This window comes from Narcine bancroftii, chromosome 1 (genome assembly GCF_036971445.1).
Source record: "Narcine bancroftii isolate sNarBan1 chromosome 1, sNarBan1.hap1, whole genome shotgun sequence".
NCBI lineage: Eukaryota > Metazoa > Chordata > Chondrichthyes > Torpediniformes > Narcinidae > Narcine > Narcine bancroftii.
Window position 1 is genome coordinate 26132436 of NC_091469.1, and position 23062 is coordinate 26155497.

The 23062-nt window shown below is 38.2% G+C and overlaps 2 protein-coding genes across 4 annotated transcripts in view; one reads left to right on the forward strand and one right to left on the reverse strand.

The window, feature by feature from the left end:
- aptx (aprataxin) overlaps positions 1-3208 on the reverse strand; it is a 30697-nt gene extending 27489 nt beyond the window's left edge. Inside the window, exon 1 of the mRNA XM_069922822.1 lies at positions 2689-3208. Coding sequence (XP_069778923.1) covers positions 2689-3040 — 352 coding nt within the window. The 5' untranslated portion in view covers positions 3041-3208. The remainder of the gene's footprint in view (positions 1-2688) is intronic.
- Positions 1264-23025, forward strand: LOC138756295 (dnaJ homolog subfamily A member 1-like). Of its 3 annotated transcripts, XM_069922845.1 has the most exons (10): positions 2744-2847; positions 3606-3714; positions 6832-6974; positions 8489-8669; positions 10423-10527; positions 13040-13267; positions 19627-19741; positions 19829-19944; positions 20198-20298; positions 22625-23025. In XM_069922845.1, exons 3-10 carry the CDS (start codon positions 6843-6845, stop codon positions 22841-22843), a joined length of 1197 nt encoding a protein of 398 aa, XP_069778946.1. In that variant the 5' UTR covers positions 2744-2847; positions 3606-3714; positions 6832-6842; the 3' UTR covers positions 22844-23025. The 3 variants fall into 3 exon arrangements, with proteins under 3 accessions (XP_069778949.1, XP_069778940.1, XP_069778946.1); XM_069922848.1 differs by lacking the exons at positions 2744-2847; positions 3606-3714 and adding an exon at positions 1264-1369; XM_069922839.1 differs by lacking the exon at positions 3606-3714 and having other exon boundaries at positions 2740-2847.
- The last annotated feature ends 37 nt before the right edge of the window (positions 23026-23062 follow it).

Consider the following 23062-nt stretch of genomic DNA (forward strand, 5'->3'; position numbering starts at 1 on the left):
TTAAGGAACAACACATCATATTCCTCTTGGACATCCTTAAACCCAACAGAAGGAACATTGAATTTTCCATTTTAGATACCCTCTCCCCTCCAACTCTACCCAGTTCCATTGTTTCTATCTCTTCTTTACCTACTCTTTCTCTAACCATCCAGTTCACTTTCCATTTCTCCGAATCTCCTACCACCTTCTTCCATCCAGTAATACCGTATGAACCTCTTGTCCATTTCCCTTCCATCCATATTTTTTTCATGCTTAAGATTCCCCTTGATTCTGAGGGACAAGACCTACCACATTTGGATAGGTAGTCAGCATTGCTTTATGTGTGGGAGATCACATCTTTGTCTTTGTGTGTGGGAAATCATTGGTTTGTGTGTGGGAGACATGCCACATGTCTTGAGTATTTTGGATGAAGTGTCAAAAGGATTGATCAGGGTAGGGCAATGAGTGTTGAATACACGGACTTCAGCAAGGCATTTGACAAGGCCTCACATGGTAGGTTAAGATATATGACAATGTACATTTGCACCAAAAGTCTTACTTTCTGCAATTGAAACCATACTTTGTAAAAATAACTACAAAATTAACTAAAAAAGCAACTACAATAGTATACTTAATTGAATTAAAAAGAGACAATAAATACAAAAGATAAATAAATATTCTCAGTTATCCTTGTACAATAGTGCAATTGTTTTATAGTGTTGGAGCAGTCCCAGATTAATATAAAATGGGGAGCTTCAAGGCCCTGATAGCTGTTGGAAATAAACTGTCCTTGATCCTGGAAGTGCTAATCTTTGAGCTTCTGTACCTTCTGCTTGAAGGAAGCAGTGACAAGAGGTAGTGACCAGGGTGATGGAGGTTTTTTATAATGTTGGCTGCTTTTGAGACATAAATGTCTTCAGTGGAAGGGAGGCCGGAGCCGTGATAGACTTAGCTGTGTTTGCTACCTTCTGTGATCTCAAGCACTCGAATTACACTTAGAAAACTTATACAAGTGCACTGTCAACAGTTGCATCACAGCCTGGTTTGGTCATTTGATTGTTTGAGATCACAGAAGGTAGCAAAATCAGCTAAGTCAATCGCGGTTGCCTTGATGTGCTAGCTCCAAAGTGGTCCTCCTATTATGTGGACTCCCAGGAACTTAAAGGTCCTAACTCTCTCCACCGCCATCCTATCAATGAAGACAGGTGCATAGTCCCTTGGCCTCCTTCCTAAAATTCACCTTGGCCTTGTTGATATTGGGAGCAATATTGTTGTTCTGTCATAACCCAACCAGATTCTTGATTTCCATCCTGTATTCTGATTCATCATTTCCTGTTATTTGGCCAACAATTGTGGTGTCATCAGAAAATTTGTAGAGCATTCAATGAAGGTTAGTACCACCATTTCTTTGATAATACATTATTATGTGTTGTAATATTGCCTCATGATGATTGAAGTTGTTTTTCATCCCATCAACACAAAATTTGAAACGTGACAGTATTCTAACTCCATTCAGTTCCCTCTGGAATTTTAAATCTAGCAAATAACTTTTCAAATACCATATATTGAAACTGATGTGTGTGGACTTTGGAAAATAGCCAATACAGTATATTGATTGTGTACAATTTTAGATGATTGGTTGAACTATTGATAACTGCTATATGAGAGTACAATCTATTATCTTGCAAACAGTAACAAATATAAAAGTTATGTATAATTGTTAGCTATACCTACTTAAATTGAGCACTTCTGGATTAAATAAGGATTTAATTTTTTTAATTAAAAATTTCTCATAAAATGGCAGGAACATTTTGCTCATAGATGGAAAATTGGAGTGATCTTTATGGGCCTCTTCTGAATCTGTGATGTCTGTCATGATCTTGTGTTTGGCTTTGTACTGTATTGAATCAGGAAGTTTTGGATTTATGGTAAGTCCATGATAATTTAGCAGATATCACTCAAGGCAGCAAATCGGCATAATTTGCTATTTCAGAAAGATATATTTCATGCTTTGAATTGTTGACACAGAGGACGGAGGTTCTGAATTTATGATGATACTTTCAACAATTAAATGGTCTGATCTCACAGCCTGTGGTAATTCAACAGATTTTATGCAGCTCAGTGATCAATATACCATTGTTTATTTGGAGACTAAGTGAGAGTTGCTGCTCAAAACCCGCTGACCTTCCGACAAATATCGACTTTTGCTGTGTAACATGCCCCATTTGGGATGGTGCTCCCTATATTATCAACCTCTGGGAGAAGGCTCCTCTGCAATTTTGGTACCCAGTTAGCAATCTTTCTACTAAAACAGAGATTACGTGTTTCATTTCAGTACAAAATATAACAAAAATGTACCATTCTTTCAACAACCGCAAAATATTTCTATTTAAATATGTTTAAAAAAAAAGCCATAAACAATTTTGGATAAAACAGGAGACACGCGAGGCTGCAGATCCTGGAATCGAGAGCCACGTACAATCAATCGACTGAAGGAACTCGGCAGATGGGTTGAACCCGCAAACCATGATGCTGCTCGACCCCACTGTAGATTGGGCGTTTAATTTAAACTAAGATCATGACCCTCTATAAATCTGCAGAATACCGAATTTAAAAAAGAACTCCGTCGCATTTTCCAGAATGTTCTTGCTTTTTCCCTCTGATTTCCAGCATCTGCAGTACACGCAGCCTTTCACAACCATCACTCACCCCTCTTTCTTGGCGGACATGCTCGATTTGGGCTGGGCTGGACTTCCTGGTCGTGACGTCGCCAACCGACTGGCCGCACGGAGTACCCGGATGAGCCGGCAAAAAAAAAGCGAGGAGAATTTTCCAGAAGGTTCCCGGGTGTCTTCAGAGCGGCTGCGGGTAAGTGATGGCTCCCGGCGTTATTTAGTTGCTTCGATAGCTGGCGGGAGGAAAGGGGTCTGCGGCCGCCAGTGCGGGCCGCGCCGTCCCTCCGAGGGAGCGACAATCGCAAGACAATATGTTTCACCAGTCGGTTATTTATTTCGTTATTAAAGGGTGGCTCCGACGTGATCATGTGCTGTTGTGCATTCATTGTTGCACATCAGGGGATTAAAGGCTAATTTCGTGATGTTGGGAGTTCATTCATTTCTAAACGTCGCCGCCCTCGCCACGGCTCGAGTCTTCCGTCGACATTCTCCCCTTCTCCTCTACCCCCGCCATGTCCGGGAGCCCTACTTCCGGCCGCGGGAGCCGGCACTTCACCCACGTGACCCGGCCGGTCTTGGGTGCCCGGAACGCTGAGGCTCTGGGCATTGTGTTCGCCTGCCGCCTCGGTGAAGGGCTCGGCCCCGACCTTTTTCTCCCACTGATTCTGCTCCACCCGCTGAAATCCTCCAGCAACTAGTTTGTGGTGGAAGCTCTGGTCATTGTGTTCGCCGCCCCCATCTCCACGGGCGGTTGTGACAAAGGTGACTTCCCCTTTTCGGAGCTCGTCTAAGTGATCCTAGTTCCTGGTCTGGACTGTACTGGATTTCTAACCCATCTAGTAAACTAAGCATTTAATTGGAAGGGCGAGGATGTGGATTGGACTGCATGGAAAAGGCAGAAACGACTCCCACCGACAGGCTCAGCGCATGTCTTTTGTGTTCTGTTTCTAGGGAAGGCCAAGTCCGTTATCAAAATTAACCATCTGCTCATTTGGAGACTCGATTTCAATTGCCCTTGGATCTAATACAATAACCACTCACTTCCCTGGTTAGTTTTCAGGTCAGGCCTCATTTTTGACATTCTAAATCAACAGCTTACCTTTTGACTATAAATTTAGAATTTTGCTGAAATGGTCCTTGGTATTTTTACAAGAGTGGAATTGAGGTTATGGAGTTTGCATTAAAACAAAAAAAATGTTGATTTACCAGATATATCTTTATGACCAATTACTTTTTCCAAGAGAGTGGAGTGGTTCAGAAGGGTAGTAACATTTCGCAGGTTTTGTATTAATTTTTAAATGGGGAAAATACTACAGATTCTGTATATTTGAAACATAATACTGATAATATTGATAATTCTAGCAATTTAGGCAGAATCTAAAAAGAAGCCAAAGTATTAGTTTTCTATCAGTATTTTGTGTTATTTGTAAATCAAATTAGCAATTAGATTATATGATTAAAAGGAGCAATAAAAAGTCCTTTGGTTAAAGATCATTGCAGTGGAATTGCACAGACATAAGCAGAATCTGAGCCATCCAGGAATGTAGAAGTGTATTGGCAGTTTAGCCTATTTGATCTTATTCAGTCATTTGATTCATATTTGGTGTTTCTTAACTCTCAAGCAAGTTGCTAATCATTTGCGTTTTGATTTCATTTGATGGCTAAAAAATACATGCAAATTGTAAAGTAGTCCAAGGCTTGATTAGTAGAACTTTTTTGCCCTGGTATTAGGATCCAGCAAATAAGAAAGGAAAGTAATACAGTGCATTTCTTCACTGTACAGGTATGAAATTGTTGTAGACTGTGAATGAGAGCAAATGCTGCACAGATGATGAGCAAACTGATCATAACATTAGTCAATAGATCATCAATTTGTGGGAGTGAAAAGCAATGTTGGAGGATAACCTGTTTAAGGGGAAAGGTACTGTTCTTGTGAATGAATGGAGGACCATCGCCTTCCCAAGATCCTGTTATATGGCGAGCTCTCCACTGGCCACCGTGACAGAGGTGCACCAAAGAAAAGGTACAAGGACTGCCTAAAGAAATCTCTTGGTGCCTGCCACATTGACCACCGCCAGTGGGCTGATAACGCCTCAAACCGTGCATCTTGGCGCCTCACAGTTTGGCGGGCAGCAACCTCCTTTGAAGAAGACCGCAGAGCCCACCTCACTGACAAAAGGCAAAGGAGGAAAAACCCAACACCCAACCCCAACCAACCAATTTTCCCTTGCAACTGCTGCAATCGTGTCTGCCTGTCCCGCATCGGACTTGTCAGCCTCAAACGAGCCTGCAGCTGACGTGGACTTTTTACCCCCTCCATAAATCTTCGTCCGCGAAGCCAAGCCAAAGAAGACTGTTCTTGTGCAAATATAGTTCCCAAAGCACATGATACTTTGGAATAAAGCTAAAACTAGATTAGGGAAGGAGAAAATTTCAATTATTGTTGTGTCTGTGGAACTGGTGCTGTAGATAGGTAAGAATGGAAGGCAGAACCATAGGGTGATATGTGTGTGTGAGTCCTCTGGATATTTCCTGAGACATGTGCAAATGGAAATGAGATGAATTTTGAGGTACAATGATTGTTTTAAAAAAGGTTTCAATTCATGGGAAACTGTTATTAGTATTGGGAAAAGAAGGAACTGTTCCTATTGGGATTGGGTTAACAAATTGAGTTGGTGAATTTAATTCAGTAGAATCCCCATTATCTAGCACCTATGGGAATTGCGGATGCTGCATTTGCTAATTTTCTGGTTGACTGAGACACTATTCAATGCTTAACTAATACACTGGCATTAAAAATGCACAGTTTAAAAGATGAGTGCAAAATTAAAATAATTTGAAAAATATCAGTGTTGTTGTATTTAATTATGTACTTTAATAAGGTAATTCCCATAACTTACAAAATTTAAATTTGAACCTCGGACACTGGCGTTGTAACAACATTGTGATAGCTGCTACTCTAACCATGCCACTGTCATAATTAACCCCCATCCTCAAGCTTTACTAATATACCTAAAACATATAAATATGATTCTTAATAGGCAGGGGTAAGGAGACATTTTGGGAGAGTGGCCCCAGTGGCAAGTGACATCAGTCAGCTCTTCATCCTGGGTGCTGCCATTTTATTCAAACACAACTTTTTTCAAAGCGTACCTGCTGTCAGGGCACAACCGGGTGGGGCGCTCCCTTGGCTGAATGTTTGCCCTCCCATCTTCAAATGTTTGTGTGTTGCTTCTTTGTCTTAATATTTATTTATGTTTGCTGGTTTGGGTTTCTGGTTGATTGAATTCTGGATAATAGGGATTCTACTGTAATTGGGGCCATAGGTAATGGCTTGAAATAGGTAATGTAGAAGAAATGAAATATATAGTAAAGAATAATTAAAGGGATTGATACAAGAGATGTGGGGTTGATATTTCTCAGGCTGGGGGCGGGGGTCTAAGTCTCAAAATAAGAAATTTTAGCTCGGGGGATAGTCCTTCAAATTATCTATTAAATCAGAGCTGTGGAAGTTGTTTGGTATTTTTGGGGAGGGGGGTTCTCAGAGAATCGAGGAACACAGGAAAGTGGTGCAGAGGTAAAGATCGGTCTTAACTTTATTGGCTGGTGTATTAGAATATGAAAGGTCAAATAGGTTCTTGCATCTAATTAACATTGAACATTCATGAAAAGAATGCTGGTGGTGAGTAGGGGATGATATGTGCTGCATTGCAAAAATCAATATTTGTTTCTCATGTAAATTTAAGTGAATGTTTGGTTATTGTCATTTACATTGTGCATATGTACAAATGCACTGGAATTCTTGCTGCAGCTGAACCAGTACTTTATTTTTAAACAATGTTATAAAAACAATATTATACATAATTGAATTTAAAAAGACAATAAATACCAAAAACATCCATAAATATTCACAGTTAACATGGTGCAAAAAAAACTGACTTGGCAATAGCACATACAATCCTTTTGTGGTGTTAGAGCAGTACCATTGGTGTAAACAAGGGGAGGTTCAAGAGCATGAAGCCAAAAATTTGGTCTTTGGAGTCTAATGTGAATTTGTCTATATATTGGAAAATGGTCACATGAGTTTTTCATGCAATTCATTCAGGGTAGCATCAACATAGCATATGTTACTTTAGTGTATTTTTATCAAATGTGTTAACTCTGTAACTTTTTACAGTACAGTGAAAGATGGTGAAAGAAACTGCATTCTATGATGTTTTGGGGGTGAAACCCAATGCAAGTGCAGAAGAACTCAAGAAAGCTTACAGAAAATTAGCTCTGAAATACCATCCTGATAAGAATCCAAATGAAGGTGAAAAGGTAGGTGTGTGTTTTCAAAACCAATTTAACACAAATCCAAACAAATTCTTTACTATCATTACCTATTGCCAAGTGCTCTGCATTCCTGGCTAGGATATCCCTTCAGTAATTTGGATTTCAAAACAGAGGGCAAGTAGGAGACAATTCAGTCACAATTTTTAGGGCCAGTGAGATGGTTGAATGGTGAGTCTGCAGATATTGGTATATTGAAAATGAAATAATGCCTGAGTAATTCACCAGATCAAGCAGCATCTATAAAAGTACAAGTTGATGCTTCATGTTATGACCCTGCAACAGGAAGGAATGGGGGATCTGGAAAAATCACCAGTATGAATAGAGGTGGGATAGAGGCTCAAAAGTAAAAGATGGAACTGGGTGATGAGGGAATGCTAAAGGTAACCATGTGGAGGAGTGGGATATATACAGAGGCTGGGGTGAAGAAGGTGGAGGAAGGGATGATGAGAAGATTGAACCAGGTGGGAAAAGGGAGATGGAAGAAGTGAATAAATTTAAAAACAAAACTAGCTCACCAAATGACCACGAGGCATGAAGGAGCAAGTTCAGTAAAACGAGCAGACAAACAATGAAACTACCTTGCAAAAGAAATTAAAGTAGACAAGATAGCATTGGACCACTGAGATTAGAGGCTGGGGAGGGCAGATCTGGTGTGGTGATCTGTGAAGCTTTCTGAAACAGTTGCCTGGTTGTATTTGTTAAGTGGCGGTTCCAGTCTATCTCTCTCTGTCCAGACACTTTCAACTTGGATCTGAGACATCTTTCATGCCCTTTTATCGTTTCGGTAACTTCCAATTCCCTGGTTCCAAATGGCTGGTCTCTATACACTTCAGCTATTCTATTAGAAAAATCGTGGGGCACTGTCTCTTGAACAAAGATCCAACCAGTTTCCCTCCATACACTAATGAACTTGCAGAACTTGTTCTTAACTTCAACTTTTTTGATTCCTCTGACTTTCTTGGATCAAGTGGTAGCCATGGACATTTGTATTGGCTCTTGCTTTGCCTGTTTTTCTTTGTTGGTTCCAAGCCCATCTTTCTCTGCTCAATCAACAACTGCAACTATTTTGCAAGTGGATGTAGAAATTCGAGATTTCAAATTCATCACATTGGTATGCTGCTTGATGAGCTGAGTATTTCAAGGATTTTCAATTTTGGATATTCAGTGCCTCTGTTTTGCTTTTAAAAATATCCTGTGGCCTGCCCATTCTTGCCCCTCTACTTCAGGAATGTGCTGCCTGATACACCAAATTAAAAATGAAGCACATAAACAGTGGTTTCATTGTGTAGTAAAATAGATCTTCATCAGAAGAGCATGAAAATTAGAATTCACAGAAAATATTAACTTTTTTTTAATGTGTAAAGCTGAGCCTTTAAACTTGACAAAATTTACTAAAATAAAGCATTGTCGCAGAGTTTCCTTGATTATGTAAAACCATTAAAGCCACTTGCAGTTGTTAAGCTGACTTTGTGACATAATTTGTATCTTCCATGTCATAGTTCAAACAGATTTCTCAAGCTTATGAAGTACTGTCTGATTCCAAGAAACGTGAACTCTATGACCGAGGTGGTGAACAAGCTATTAAAGAAGGTGGTAGCGGTGGTGGTGGATTTGGCTCCCCTATGGACATTTTTGATATGTTCTTTGGCGGAGGGGGCAGAATGCACAGAGAAAGAAGAGGTAGAGATCATGGTTTTATGAATTGTAGTATTGACACAATGTAATAATATAAGAGTTTACAATGAAAAGTCCTATATTAACTTATACATCTGTTTGTTTTCCTGCTACAAGTGGTAAGGAGACAGTATCTGCAACGGGGTTTACCTATACCTGCAGTGAGTTAAAACAAATGTGTATTTCTTTAGAAAAGGAAGCATAACTTGGCAATAGTCCACTATTGATATCACTTTCATGTAGAATGTAATCACTCAGGTAATCATGGTTATCATTTGCTAAAACTTCTTGATGACCTGATATTACATGCAATTATATCATACCAGTTCCCCAATACAACAAGCTAATGGGTTAGGAACTTTGCAAATAATGAAATATAAAGCAGCATCTGAGGTGTGTTTAAAAGTTCAATTTAATTAATCTTGCAGTGTTCTACTCTCAATATGGGGATTAGTGTTTACAATAATTTCTGAAAGATTAGGTCAGTAATGATGAACAGGAAGTAGAAAGTAGTAGTGATACAGTAAATTCCCCATTTTGTAGCATCTACAGGGATTGCAGATGTTGGATATCTGAATTTTCCAATTGACTGAGACTCACTCTTGTGATGCAGAATTAATACACTTGCACCGTTTAAAAGACAAAAGACGGTGCAAAATAATTTGAAAAACAGTATTGCGGTTTTTAATTATGAAAAGTTCACTTTACAAAATTTAAATTTGAACCCCGGTCACTGGGGCTGTAACAACATTTCGCTAGCAGCTATGCTAACCATGCCACTGTGATATTTAACCACCTTCCCCAAGTTAATAAAGCCTTTCTAATATACTCATGTCCCTGTGGGGCCCTCAGCACATCCCGCCCAGCCTCCGTGCAGGTGTTGGAGTGAGGTCCTCGGTGTGGCCCGCCCCACCTCTGCGCAAGTTCACCTCCATGCAAGTGGTGACAGCAAAAAAAATTGCGTGCACATTGAGGAGTGAGGCAAACTTGTGCATGTACAACAAAGTCTCAGTACTCCTCCATGGGCTCCATCCGGCCAGTCTTATTTTAAAATTTTTATTTGTTTCCTTGATTTTTTTTGCTTGTTGTTTGAGTTTCCAGTAGATTGAATGCTGGATATTGGTAATTTTTACTGTATTTTTTAAATGGGATGCCAAACAATTTCCATATCAGAAATATTTTTAAAAAATCAATGCTAAAATTAAGACTTGTTGATTATATTCAGGCAAAATATAATTTTTATTTTAATTCTTGGAATAGTTTAATTTCTCAGCTGTAACATTCACTTTTAATGTGGGTGAGGTTTTAAAGAATATCCTGCACAATAGTTTTGACATGAATGTAGAGGAGGTAAGTCAACTTGAGTGATCTGAACAATTAATGTATATTTGAGAACTTACTGTCAATGAGGATTTGGGGGTATTGCAAAGATGGTCAAAAAGTCATCAAAATTAAAATATAACATTTGACTAAGTTTGAAGAAGCAATAACTATGAAACATTGATTGTATTTTGGTTAGAAGAAAATGCTTTAAGAAATTTGGTCTCTAGCTGATGTGAAGAAAATCAAAGTGACAGTGGTTTCTGAGTAAATATCAGATAAATAATCTGTAGAAAAACCATGTAGTTAAACCCACGTGCAGAATTGAAATGTAATTTTCTTGCTAACTTGTTCTGCCTTTGACAGTGACAGATTGTGGTGCATATGAATTGAAAATGCTACATTCACAGGTAAATTGGAATTTTCTGTTTAAATCCAGGAAAAAATGTGGTCCACCAGCTTTCTGTGTCATTGGAGGATATGTACAATGGAGCCACTAGGAAATTAGCATTACAGAAGAATGTTATATGTGAGAAATGTGAAGGTATGGATCTTGTCAAAATGATCATTATAGTAGCAGTGTTGTCAGTCAATTAAATTGGTACCAATAATCAATTATCTATTTAGACTAATGCCACTTTATTAATCACATTAATCCCTTAGGGGTTAGAATGATTGTGAAGTAAATTAATATTGGATCAGCATAACATTGTGAGATGAAGGTTCTGTACTGTTTGAAATTCATTTCCACACATACAAAATTTGATCTGAAAAAAAAATTAAAACTGAATGATGGGCATAATTGTACAACACAGAAACAGGTCCCTTGGCCCAACTTGAACAGGCCAACCATTGCCTACCTAAGCCATTCCCATTTCCTGTGCTTGGCTTGTATCCCTCCAAGCCATTCAGTTTCTCAGAATACATGTCCAAATGCCTTTTAAATGTCTTAATTGTGCCTGCCTTTACTACTTTCTTTGATGTTTTGTTCCACATAACCAATACCCTCTGAATTGAAAAAGTTCCCCCTCAGGTCCCCTTTAAATCCTTTCCCTCTCCCTTTATATCTGTGCTCTTTAGTGTTAGATTCTCCTACTATGGGGGAGGGGGGTGGGGGAATAGACTGTGATCATTCCCTTATCTCTGTCCCTAATGATTTTTTGTAAGGTCCTGTCTCAACCTCATGCTCCAGGCTAAAGAGCCCCAGCTTGTGCAATCTCTCATTGTAACCAGTCCTAGTAATATTCTTGTCCCCTTTTCTGCTTAATGACATCCTTCCTTTAGCTGGATGAGCAGAACTGCACAATGCCCCCAATTATGATCTCACAAATGATTTGTACTCTATCCTAACCAACAAAGGCGGGTGTGTCAAACACTGCCTTAACCACCATTCATACCTGTGTATGATGGGTAAATGCAAGCCAGCTTTTTAAACTATCTTTTTAAAATACTTGTTCTTGATTTGGAAAGCAAGATATAAAAGACCTATTCATGCTTTCACTGAGTAGAAACATTCTTTGCTAAATGTTGAGCTGCATATTGAAGTTCTCTCTCAGCTCTTGATTTAAAGGCATGCAGTTCTTCCTTACAGCAACTCTTTCAAGGTTTTAAAATTGAGCAATTCAGCAGAAGTCTTCATCACGACAATCTGTCCTTTTTGTTTCCACCATTGTTCTTTTAACTAGCTTTTTCCCAGAGCTGCTTGCTCCTCTAAAATTCCAGAAATTGCATTCAGGTATGCCTAGTACTTAAATTTATGTTGGTGCATTTATATCCTTTTCTTCCTCCCAAAGGTTCTCCTTGTCTTGGCTCTCCACACTTCAATGTTTCTTAATGTCTGGGCCATCTTCCTGTTTTTGTTTGTGGGATATAATTTATCTAGCTATCAATCATAGTAAAGCAGAGTTAACTTTGAATGTGTATAGGACTCTTAATTGTTATGGATTATATTATGTTTTGTATTGTATATAAATGTCTTAAAGATAGATTGTGGGGGGGGGATATTAGTGTGTAGGTCACTTCACAAATAGAGTTACTCTTCACAAAAGACATCCTTAAAATGCAAGATCTTTGCTGAAAGTGAGACATTAAGGCAATGAAACTACTTTGGAATGAACTTCAGAAGCAGGTGAAAATAAACAGCCCAGGCTCAGTGCTAATAAAGATCTTTCAAGGATTGGGTTAGCCTGCAAGAAGTTCTGTTTTTTTTTCACAAGCAGAGAGGAAAGAAAAAACAGATTTCCCTTTGAGAGAGGGAGGATTGAATACTACAGTTCTGCAGTAGCTTTTTGGGAGGCTGCAACAAGGCAGGCTTATTGAAAATTCCATTTTGAAGACTGGTTGTAAGTTCTGAGTTCAGCCTGTTGAAAACCCTTGTAGTCCTTACAAGAGGAAATGGCTGGCTAGAGTGTTTCTCCTGAAATAAAGAAAAAGAGGAACTCTGTGGTCACCTGGAAGAAGAGGTTATGATGGGGCAAGTTTCTTCAGCAAGACACCTAAGTGACTGATCAGAGGAAGTCAGTTTGTGTTTGTGTGTTCAACGAGCAACAAATCTCTTTCTGAAACCAACGAGAACCTTCCTGAGTGGTAACCATTTACCTTTAAGCACCAGAGCCTGGGAAAAATTCATAAATATTAAATTCTGTGCACAGTATAAGAATCGCCTAATACCGGTGAACTTGGAGACGTGAATAATTGGACTATTTTCACTTTCTTGAACATGTATGTTCACTTTCTTGAACATATACACATAACATACACATTTGCTTAGAATTAGAAGGGGGGGGTTAAGTTGGATTAAGTTAATAGTAATGTTAAAGTTTGATCCTGTTTTACATAAGTAACCATTTACCTTGATGAATTCCTATTGCTGCTGGGTTTTGGGGTCCTTTGGACTCCTAATGCTGATGTTGATAACTGGTGGGTCTGCATAGTGTGGGCTTTGTAACATGATTGTGATGGAATTTGATGAATTATTACTGATATGCAAATGGTCTGTATGCCTTTCAATAATTCATAATATTCTTACCCCTGTGTTTGCCTGTCCTATTTATTAGGTCGTGGTGGCAAGAAAGGATCAGTAGAATGCTGTCCTGTTTGTCGTGGATCAGGTATGCAAGTAAGAATCCACCAAATTGGGCCAGGCATGGTTCAACAAATTCAGTCTGTGTGCCAAGAATGTCATGGCCAAGGAGAGCGTATCAGCCCCAAAGATAGATGCAAAATCTGCAGTGGAAGAAAAATTGTTGTGGAAAAGAAGATTCTGGAAGTTCATATTGACAAAGGTGAGATATTGGTAACTATAAAACCATTGAATGGGATAAAATCATAATCTTGTTCAGCTTCTTGTCCCATATGCTAAAGGAACTAGCTCTGTGCACTTTTTCTTCTGCAGAGATTTTAATATTGGGTCTTCTGTGTACTGCACCAGGATCAGTATCGAACACCAAAGTAATTTTTGGCAGTTCTGTGAAGGGGTTGTACCCCATGTTTGAAGCTTTGAAGAATTAATTTAAGATTATTTGAAGTTTGATTAACCCAACTTGGAAAAGATTTGATTTTTCTCTCTTTTGTGTTGGTCTATTCCCTTTCTTATCCATGAAACTTCAAGAATATGATTCCTGTGATGTGACAAAGTCATTTGTTTTCCAAAAGCATTAATTATATGCTAATGAAACACTGTGATTCATCCAGAGCTTGCTTCCTTCCTTAAGGAATAAATGTCTTGACATAGACTTTGCTATGGGATACTGGAGATAATGGTATTGGAGACTGGAGGGGAGAATCAAAGGTCAACCCCCATATATCTTAAGTACAGGTTCCATACTTCTAAAAACATGTAGCAACTGTGTCACAGTGTGAAATGAAGAACGAGAAAATGATCATACATAGTCGAGTCGAAATTCAGTAATCCCCGCACGCTCCAACTGACGTCACCGCATTGTGACATGATATCACTTGGAACCTCCAAACCTGGTTCTGGTGCGCTGCTACATTGTAACAATTTCTGTGGTTGAAAGTAATCTCCAGGTGAACACAACTATGCATTTTTGACTTCCAGTGGGTCAGACTCAGTTGGCTTTCAGATTTCCAAGTAATGGCTCTGCATTTCCTGGCTAAAGCAAATTTAACAAATTTCAATTGATATTTTGACAGCTTCATTTTAGATCTTGTATCTGCTAATTTCCCCAATATAAGGGTGCCAGAATTATACCTGAGGGTATTGAATTCTGGTCTTTGTTCCAGGAGATTCCTGAAATATTCCCAGAAGGATCTCGTGTTGGGGCATGACCAGGTTGAATGCAAAAAGGTCCCTATATCTTGACTGCATTGAAAACATAAATTGTATAATTTAGATTTCAATTTAATTTTTGTGGAGTAAGATGCAGCAGATGCAACAAAAAAATATTGCACCAGCCAAAACCTTGCATTAATTGTATTGCTCATGCTGTCCTGACGAAGGTCTGACCAGCAAAATGGATCAATTTCTATACCCAAATCTGATTCCCATCTCCCTTGACTTATCTAGCCCTATTTAGGGCTTCAGCCTGATGTAAGAAATAGTTTTTTCTTTATCCCTTTTCCTTTGGGGAAGGGGGTCTTTCTCTTTCCTATTTTTCTGTTTCCTACTTTCTTTTAAGGTTCAGCATGGTGTGTAATTTTGTATGTATAAACAAGAGTGCAGAAGTTGATTCTTTTATATATCGGTTTTGGCATTTTGTATATATCTGTGATGTGTCTTTGATTTTGTTTTGCAAATCCATGTTGATTGAAACTCCTTAATTAAAAAAAAAATGGTTCATGCATAATATTTAAATCATATTAGATGTCCATTATACAAATCCTAGGCTTTGAAGCTGTGTATGACCCTTCCTTTGACAGGGAGCAGTGAATGCAATTTCAGTAGCTATATTTACAAAATGAATTGTTGGGAGAAGTTTATAATGCATTTCTGAAAATTTGAGCATGTGGTTATATCATCGGAGGACTGGTAGTTGAGAGATTTGCTTGGGTTCAGATTGAAACCCAACTGCATTCAACCAGTATCTTGCCATTGGAGGACTTTCAGATTGAAACCCAACTGCATTTAACCAGTATCTTGCCATTGGAGGACTTTCAGATTGAAACCCAACTGCATTTAACCAGTATCTTGCCATTGGAGGACTGGTAGTTGAGAGATTTGCTTGGGTTCAGATTGAAACCCAACTGCATTCAACCAGTATCTTGCCATTGGAGGACTTTCAGATTGAAACCCAACTGCATTTAACCAGTATCTTGCCATTGGAGGACTGGTAGTTGAGAGATTTGCTTGGGTTCAGATTAAAACCCAACTGCATTCAACCAGTATCTTGCCATCGGAGGACTTTCAGATTGAAACCCAACTGCATTTAACCAGTATCTTGCCATTGGAGGACTTTCAGATTGAAACCCAACTGCATTTAACCAGTATCTTGCCATTGGGGGACTGGTAGTTGAGAAATTTGCTTGGGTTCAGATTGAAACCCAACTGCATTCAACCAGTATCTTGCCATTGGAGGACTGGTAGTTGAGATGTTTGCTTGGGTTCAGATTGAAACCCAACTGCATTCAACCAGTATCTTGCCATCGGAGGACTGGTAGTTGAGAGATTTGCTTGGGTTCAGATTGAAACCCAACTGCATTCAACCAGTATCTTGCCATCGGCGGACTTTCAGATTGAAACCCAACTGCATTCAACCAGTATCTTGCCATCGGAGGACTTTCAGATTGAAACCCAACTGCATTTAACCAGTATCTTGCCATTGGAGGACTGGTACTTGAGATGTTTGCTTGGGTTCAGATTGAAACCCAACTGCATTCAACCAGTATCTTGCCATCGGAGGACTGGTAGTTGAGAGATTTGCTTGGGTTCAGATTGAAACCCAACTGCATTCAACCAGTATCTTGCCATTACTGCTGTTATTTTTCTGTTTCAAACCAGACTTGAAACCATTTTGTGAACATCACACTTGGATACGAATAATAAATCAGACTGCATCCATACAAAAAAAGCCACGTTAAGCCTTATCAACATTGGGGAGTCACGTGATGGAGTTGTGGCCGGTCGGGGAACTCCAGCCCTCTCCAGAAAAGTTTAAAAAAAGATAGAGAAAAAACAAAGGCACAAACTTAAAAACCAAAACAAAGTGAAAGTAAAAGTGTGAAGACAATGGCAGCGAAGAAAGAAAAACCAAAAACAACGGGAAGAAAAGAAGGAAAGACGTCGGAAGAAGGTGAAGGCCTTACCTCTCCGAAGAGGCCCGCCGTGGAGAGAGAGGCCCGCTCCCACAGGTCAGTGGACGTCCCGGGCTTGGGACTACAAAAATGGCTCTCAGAGCCGAGTAAAAGTGCGCAAACGCGCATGCGCGAGGAGTTGCGCATGCGCGATACGCATGAAAAAAAACACACTGACAGGAGGGGGGAACAGCTGCGGAGTCAATCTCCACAGCTGAGAGACACCTGCAGCACAGCAGCAGGTGCAGAACACAGACAATAACGACAACAAGAAAGAAGAGGGTAAAAAGAAAACAAGGAAACAACAGAAGGTCAATCCAGAGGAAGAAGAAGAACAGAAAGAAGTGGAAGAAGAAGAGAAAGGCAAGACAATGGATGTATCTTTTTTAAAGAATATATGGAATCAGTGAAAGAATGGCAATTACAAGAATTTAATGAGATAAAAAGAAGAATTAAGAATGCAGAAGAAAGAATGAATAAAATGGAAGTGGCCATATCAGGATTGGCAAAAAGAGTGGAAAATATGGAAAAACGAGAAACATTTGTAGATATGGAAGTAAAAGACTTAAAAGAGAAATTAGAAGAATCTAATAAAAAAGCTAAAGAAGCACAGGAGCTGTTAGCTCAAAAGATAGATATGATAGAAAACTATAATAGAAGAAATAATATAAAGATAGTGGGCCTTAAGGAAGATGAAGAAGGCAAGAATATGAGAGAATTTATAAAAGATTGGATCCCCAGGGTTCTGGGAAGACCAGAATTACAGGAAGAAATGGAAATAGAGAGGGCACATAGAACTTTAGCCCCGAAACCACAACCGCAGCAAAAACCAAGATCCATTTTAGTAAAATTCTTAAGATATACAACAAGAGAAAATATATTGGAGAAAGCAATGAAGAAAGTAAGAGAGGAATATAAAGGTCAGAAAAATTTTTTCTATCCAGACATAAGTTTTGAACTCCTGAAGAAGAGGAAGGAGTTCAATACAGCAAAAACGATCTTATGGAAAAAAGGATATAAATTTATGTTAAGGTACCCAGCGGTACTTAAAATAATTATTCCAGGGCAACAAAACAGACTATTCTCGGATCCAGAGGAAGCAAGGAAATTTGCAGAACAACAACAAAACAAGCAGAGAGATGAAGACATGTAATAAGAGTAAAAATGACCACGATCTATATGTATGTGTGTAAAGGGGTATATGTGTGTGTGTGTGTGTGTGTGTGTGTATATATATATATATATACACACACACATATATATATAATATATTATATATATATATAATATATTTTATATATATATATAATATATTATATATATATATATATATATATATAGTGTGCATACATGAATGTATCCGTATTTAGAGGAAAATATATAGAATATAGACAAGAATTAATAAGGGAGGGAAATGGAATAGAGGGAATAAGGAGGGAATTAAAAGAGTGACCTTTGTTACATGTGAAAATTGAAATCTTTTCTGGGGGGGGCTGGGTGGGGAGGAGTTACGGTCACTGCAAAATCAGCTGACGTTTGCGAGTGAACAGTATTACATCATCTACTCAATATTTGGAAGAAGATTCATGTAGAAAGAAATAAAACAAATTAGCAATTACCAAAACTAATATTGACGCAAAACAAGTTGCTCCCTTTTACAATTGATAACCTTTCCTTTAGAGAATGGGAGAAAAAAGGGATCAAAAGAATAGAAAATTGTTTTTCAGGAAATAGATTCTTATCTTTTGAACAAATGAAAGATAAATACAATATAACTCAAGATACAGTGCTGGCATATTACCAATTGAGATCCCACTTGAAGGACAAATTGGGAGGTAGTCTGAGGTTACCAGAGGGAAGTAACTTTGAATATGTGATTACAGATACAATGATAATCAAAAGATTTATAACAAATATGTATATTAAACTGCAAGAAAAGGAGAATGAGGAAACAAATGGTAAAACTAAACAAAAATGGGAACAAGATTTAAATATAAAGATAAAAAAGGAAACATGGGGGAAGTTATGTTCTGGAACGATGAGAAATACAATAAATACGAGGTTACGTATGATACAATATAACTGGATACACAGGCTATACATTACACCTCAAAAGTTAAATAAATGGGACCCAACAGTATCTGATAGATGTTTTCGATGTAAAAAAGAAATGGGAACAACAATTCATGCAATCTGGGCATGTGAGAAAGTAGAAAAATTTTGAGAAGATCTAAACCAAATATTAAATAAAATTACAGAAAATAATATACCAAAGAATCCAGAGATCTTCCTACTAAGTAACATAAAAAACAAAGAATTTGGAATTGATTTGGAGGATGCACAAAAAAGATTTGTTAAGATAGCTCTAGCCGTAGCAAAAAAATGTATTATGTCAACCTGGAAATTGGAAGATAATTTGAAAATACAACAATGGTATATAGAAATTAATAAATGTATTCCATTAGAAAAAAATAACATATAGTTTAAGAAATAATATTGAAATATTTGAACAAATATGGGAGCCTTACATGAAACACAATAGCGAAAACCTACCGGGGACATTCATACCTAAATTAACGAAAGGAGAAGGAAATGAAAAGAATTGACTCAGTGGAATTTCTTGTTTATTTTTATTGAATGACAACATTGTTTGACTGGTTTAATGTATCCTAGATTTTGTACTTTAAATGGATGGGAGGGGGGAGGTAGGGAGGGGAGAAAATGGCACTGTATATATTTGAAAAGGAAAAAGTATGTATCATGATTAATGTGGTTTATGGTGTGAAAAATAAAAATTAAAAAAAAAAGCCTTATCAACATTGACATCAGTCTTTGGAATTGATTTCAAAGCCTGTTAATCTTTGTCTGTTTGAGATTCAAGGTTATTTATCTCAACATCAGCCAAAAAGTACTTGTTTAGTAAAGCCTTTTCACTTCCAATGTAGGTTTTCAATCTGGAATGTGGAACTACTGCAAAAGACAATCAATTTGGGACTATGTGCTAATGTTTATAAAATAAAATGATAATCTCAGTGGGGAACTCCGAATGAATGAACTCCGAATGATTCATGATTGAGATCTGAGAAAAAAATTACCTGCAGAAGGATTCAGGCTATCAAATACACATATACACATTTCAAACCATTATTCAGGGCAGAGCAATAGATTTGAATGAGATAAATCGTGGCATATTAGATTAGTATAGGAAATTAACATTGTGGTAAGGATCAGACAAGGTCTTATTGGACACTGGAGCAGGTGCAAGCAACTAAATTGCCTTTTATTTATGATGCAAAAGCAATTCATTTGCTTATGCCCATTTTCGTGTGTTAGTTTCTTGCAAGATGGCATTATTTAGTGATATTTAATTTACTTGCATTTGGGTTAAAAGGTATGAAAGATGGACAGAAATTAACATTCCATGGAGAAGGTGACCAGGAACCTGGATTAGAACCTGGAGATATCATCATAGTCCTTGACCAAAAAGACCACAGTGTCTTCACCAGGTAACTTTTAAATTAACAATGGCAATTGGTTTTAAGCCCTGTGAAATATTAAAAATCCTATCATGAGTTTGGTTTTTGTATTTTTAGGCAAGGGGAAGACCTTGTCATGCATATGGAACTGGAACTGGTGGAGGCTCTCTGTGGCTTTCATCGTCCAATTACAACATTGGATAAAAGAGTTATAATTATCACATCACATCCTGGTAAGTAGAAGTGGTTCCTATTCCAGGGAAGAATATTGTACTACGTTAGCACATTTGGTACTGTTTTCCCATGGCTTTAACATGATTAATAGGGCTCAAGTTTTATAAAATTTTGGTTAAGTACAATAATGGTTTTTATTTGCAAAGTTCGCACCAAGAATTGTGATTATGTAAGTGGAAGCAAAGTTGTTACCTTGAAAATTTTTTATCATCAGAACTCTCAATGGGTACTGTTGAACTTTTTTTTTTGCAGGTCACATTGTTAAACATGGGGATATCAAGTGTGTGCTGAATGAGGGATTTCCTATTTATCGTAGACCATATGAAAAGGGTCGTCTAATCATCCAGTTCAAGGTATGCATTTGTTTGCAAGTGAGGCACTGATCTTGGTGCTGAAATGTTGAGAACTGAATTTTAGTTACAGGCAAAGGAGTACAGATTGAGAACAAAACCCTTGTATAAAAAAAAATACCTAAAATTTGTCATTTAAAGCATTTCAAAATTGAAGATTCCTTATTCAACAGAATCTTGTATGGCTACAACAATGGTAATTTACTGCAATATTGAAAGGGACTTTTTTTTACTAATTTAATATAAAATTATTGACTTCAGGATGAATTTTCTATACTGCTGCTACATACTACATCTTTAATTATTCTGGAATTAAAAGTAGATGTGCTATTGAATTTCCTGATCCTGAAACAAAAAGTGATAAACAAATAACTTTAGTATTTACTTTTAAGATGTTACTAAATTCAAGTTGTTGCCCTTCCTAATTTTTTGAAGTATTATGCCATTGAAGGGGGTGCCATTTTCCACGAACCATGCCTTGATCTCCAGTTTCATTCAAGATGAGTGTAATAGAGAGGCAGTGTCCACCACCTGAAGGAATTGCTGCACTCCTGTTCAGTGGAGACACTACCTGCCAATCAAGGTCAAAGACTCACCCCAAGCCATCAGGGTGATCCTTGCAATTGGCCCACCTAAGTCACTAGGTGTTGCTGTCTAGGCAGGCAGCCTGTCCAGACTCAGCACTGACCTTCACCCAATTAACCCAGGTGAATCACCTCAGCTGACTCCTGCTGAGCCCCTACACTTGGCTTTGAGCCAGTGGCCACAGCAGCCAACAGGGCCCAGCCTGCCCAGAGTGATTGGTCTCCCCAATACTGCCTGCAGAACTATAAAGGGCCATGTGCCCCTTTGTTCTGCCACTTGGACTCCTCGTGGCACGCAAGTAGCACTTTTCACATTGGGTTGGGGTGAGTCCCAAGGTTAGGTAGCAAGAGGCGTGCCCGTACCAGTCCAAGGGTTAGTGGCACGTAGTATCACCTTGATCCTGATTGTTGAATGTGTGTGTTCATGTAGTTTCCCCAGTCTTCTGTCGGTTTCTCCCTCATTATCGAAGTGTATCCCTTGCGTATTTGTGTGTAGATTTTCCTAATATATTGACCCTGTTGTCCCATTTGCATCCCCGTAATAAACGTGTGCATTATACCTCAACTTTGGTCTGGTTCTTAACCTGTGGAACCGACATGAACCCTTACAATAAGGAAAGATGATCTTCCTGAGGAAGTTCTCGGGGGGGGGGGGGGGGGGGGGTTGGGGTGATGGTGGGAGTTTTGAGATATTGATGACCAAGCCATGAATGACATAGGGAAATTCTAGGATTTCTGACAAATATCCTAACAGTTACTGGTTGGTCTCATCAGTAGTTGTGTTGAAGATAGATTCCAGTTGTTTAATAAATATCAATTAAAATTGAATGTTGTTTAAACTTAATGGATCTGTTTCAAAAACCATTTGTGTATTTGATAGCCTGAATCCTTCTGCAGGCTTGGTAATGTGAAATATTGCTTTTCCTAAGCTTTTAGAATTGATTATCCAACAGTTGAATTTTTGCTGTTGTTGGTCTCTCTGGAGTAGAGGTACATTCAATTAACTTTTTTTAACCTATAAACGCGTTTCTCACTTTGAAATAGGACATTCCACACTTAAAACAAAGCTGTTTCAGACCTCCAATGACTTGCTATCATTTGATACACAATATGCAGACAGATTAGCTGATAGCTGCTTGAAGTCCATTAATGAATACATTGGGGATATCCATTGCTTTCCATGTGCAGACTAAGATCTTCTGTAGAGCAATATTTGGGTAGATGCTGAGAGATTGGGAATGTTGGACAATTTCCAGTGCCTGGGCAGTGAGCAATATTAGCATCACATCTTTGTACTTTATTCCCTTAATCAATGAGAATTTGAGTGGATCTTGTGGCTGTATTTGCTACTGTATTGTTGCTGTAATTGAAGTATATTTGCATTAGAATATTACAATTTATTCTTTTGCAACATTTCAAAATGGAACAATGTATCGGAGCACTGTAAACCTTGATCATAATTCCTGACAAAGATTATAATGCTTGAGAACATAATAAGAATCAACTGGGACCAAGGCTGGTTATAGAGAATATTCTTTATAATGATGTAACCAATCTCTAGTTATTGGTATGCAGAACTCTGCATCTTCCTGATCAGGGCTAGACTCGGGTGTGAAAAATATTTTCCAACTTTAAATTAAACATGTTGGTTCTCAATCCACATGATTTAAAGTCGATGGAATAGATTTGTAAAAAAAAAAATGCTTTCAGCAAAAAAACATTTTTACTTTTCTTTCTGACTTTAGGTGAATTTTCCTCCAAATGGCTCCATCCACACTGATAAATTAGGCCTGCTAGAAAAACTGCTGCCTCCACGACATGAGGTTGATATCACCGATGACATGGAACAAGTAGATCTGGTAGATTTTGATCCACAGCAGTCGAGGCACCGCTATAATGGAGAGGCCTACCATGATGATGAGGATGAACACCCCAGAACAGGGGTTCAGTGTCAAACCTCATAAACCGAGCGCCTTTTGTGATTATGTGTTTGTGGAAGGTTTAAAGACTGGACCCTTGATAATCATTTGTACATGTTTTACATCATGGTTGTCTTGTCTGTGATTGGAGGATAATCCTTGTATTCTTGAATGTTGTATTCTACAATCTTTATTTAAATAAAGGTAATGTCTTTGCTTAGCTTTAACTTTGAATTGAGTGCTAATTATTAAAATTCATTTTCT

Excerpts from the sequence above, each read along its gene's own strand:
- LOC138756295 (XM_069922848.1), top strand. The coding sequence starts at position 6,843 with ATGGTGAAAGAAACTGCATTCTATGATGTTTTGGGGGTGAAACCCAAT. Across the intron at positions 6,975-8,488 it reads ATCCAAATGAAGGTGAAAAG|TTCAAACAGATTTCTCAAGC; the intron begins GTAGGTGTGTGT and ends TCCATGTCATAG. Across the intron at positions 10,528-13,039 it reads TATATGTGAGAAATGTGAAG|GTCGTGGTGGCAAGAAAGGA; the intron begins GTATGGATCTTG and ends CCTATTTATTAG.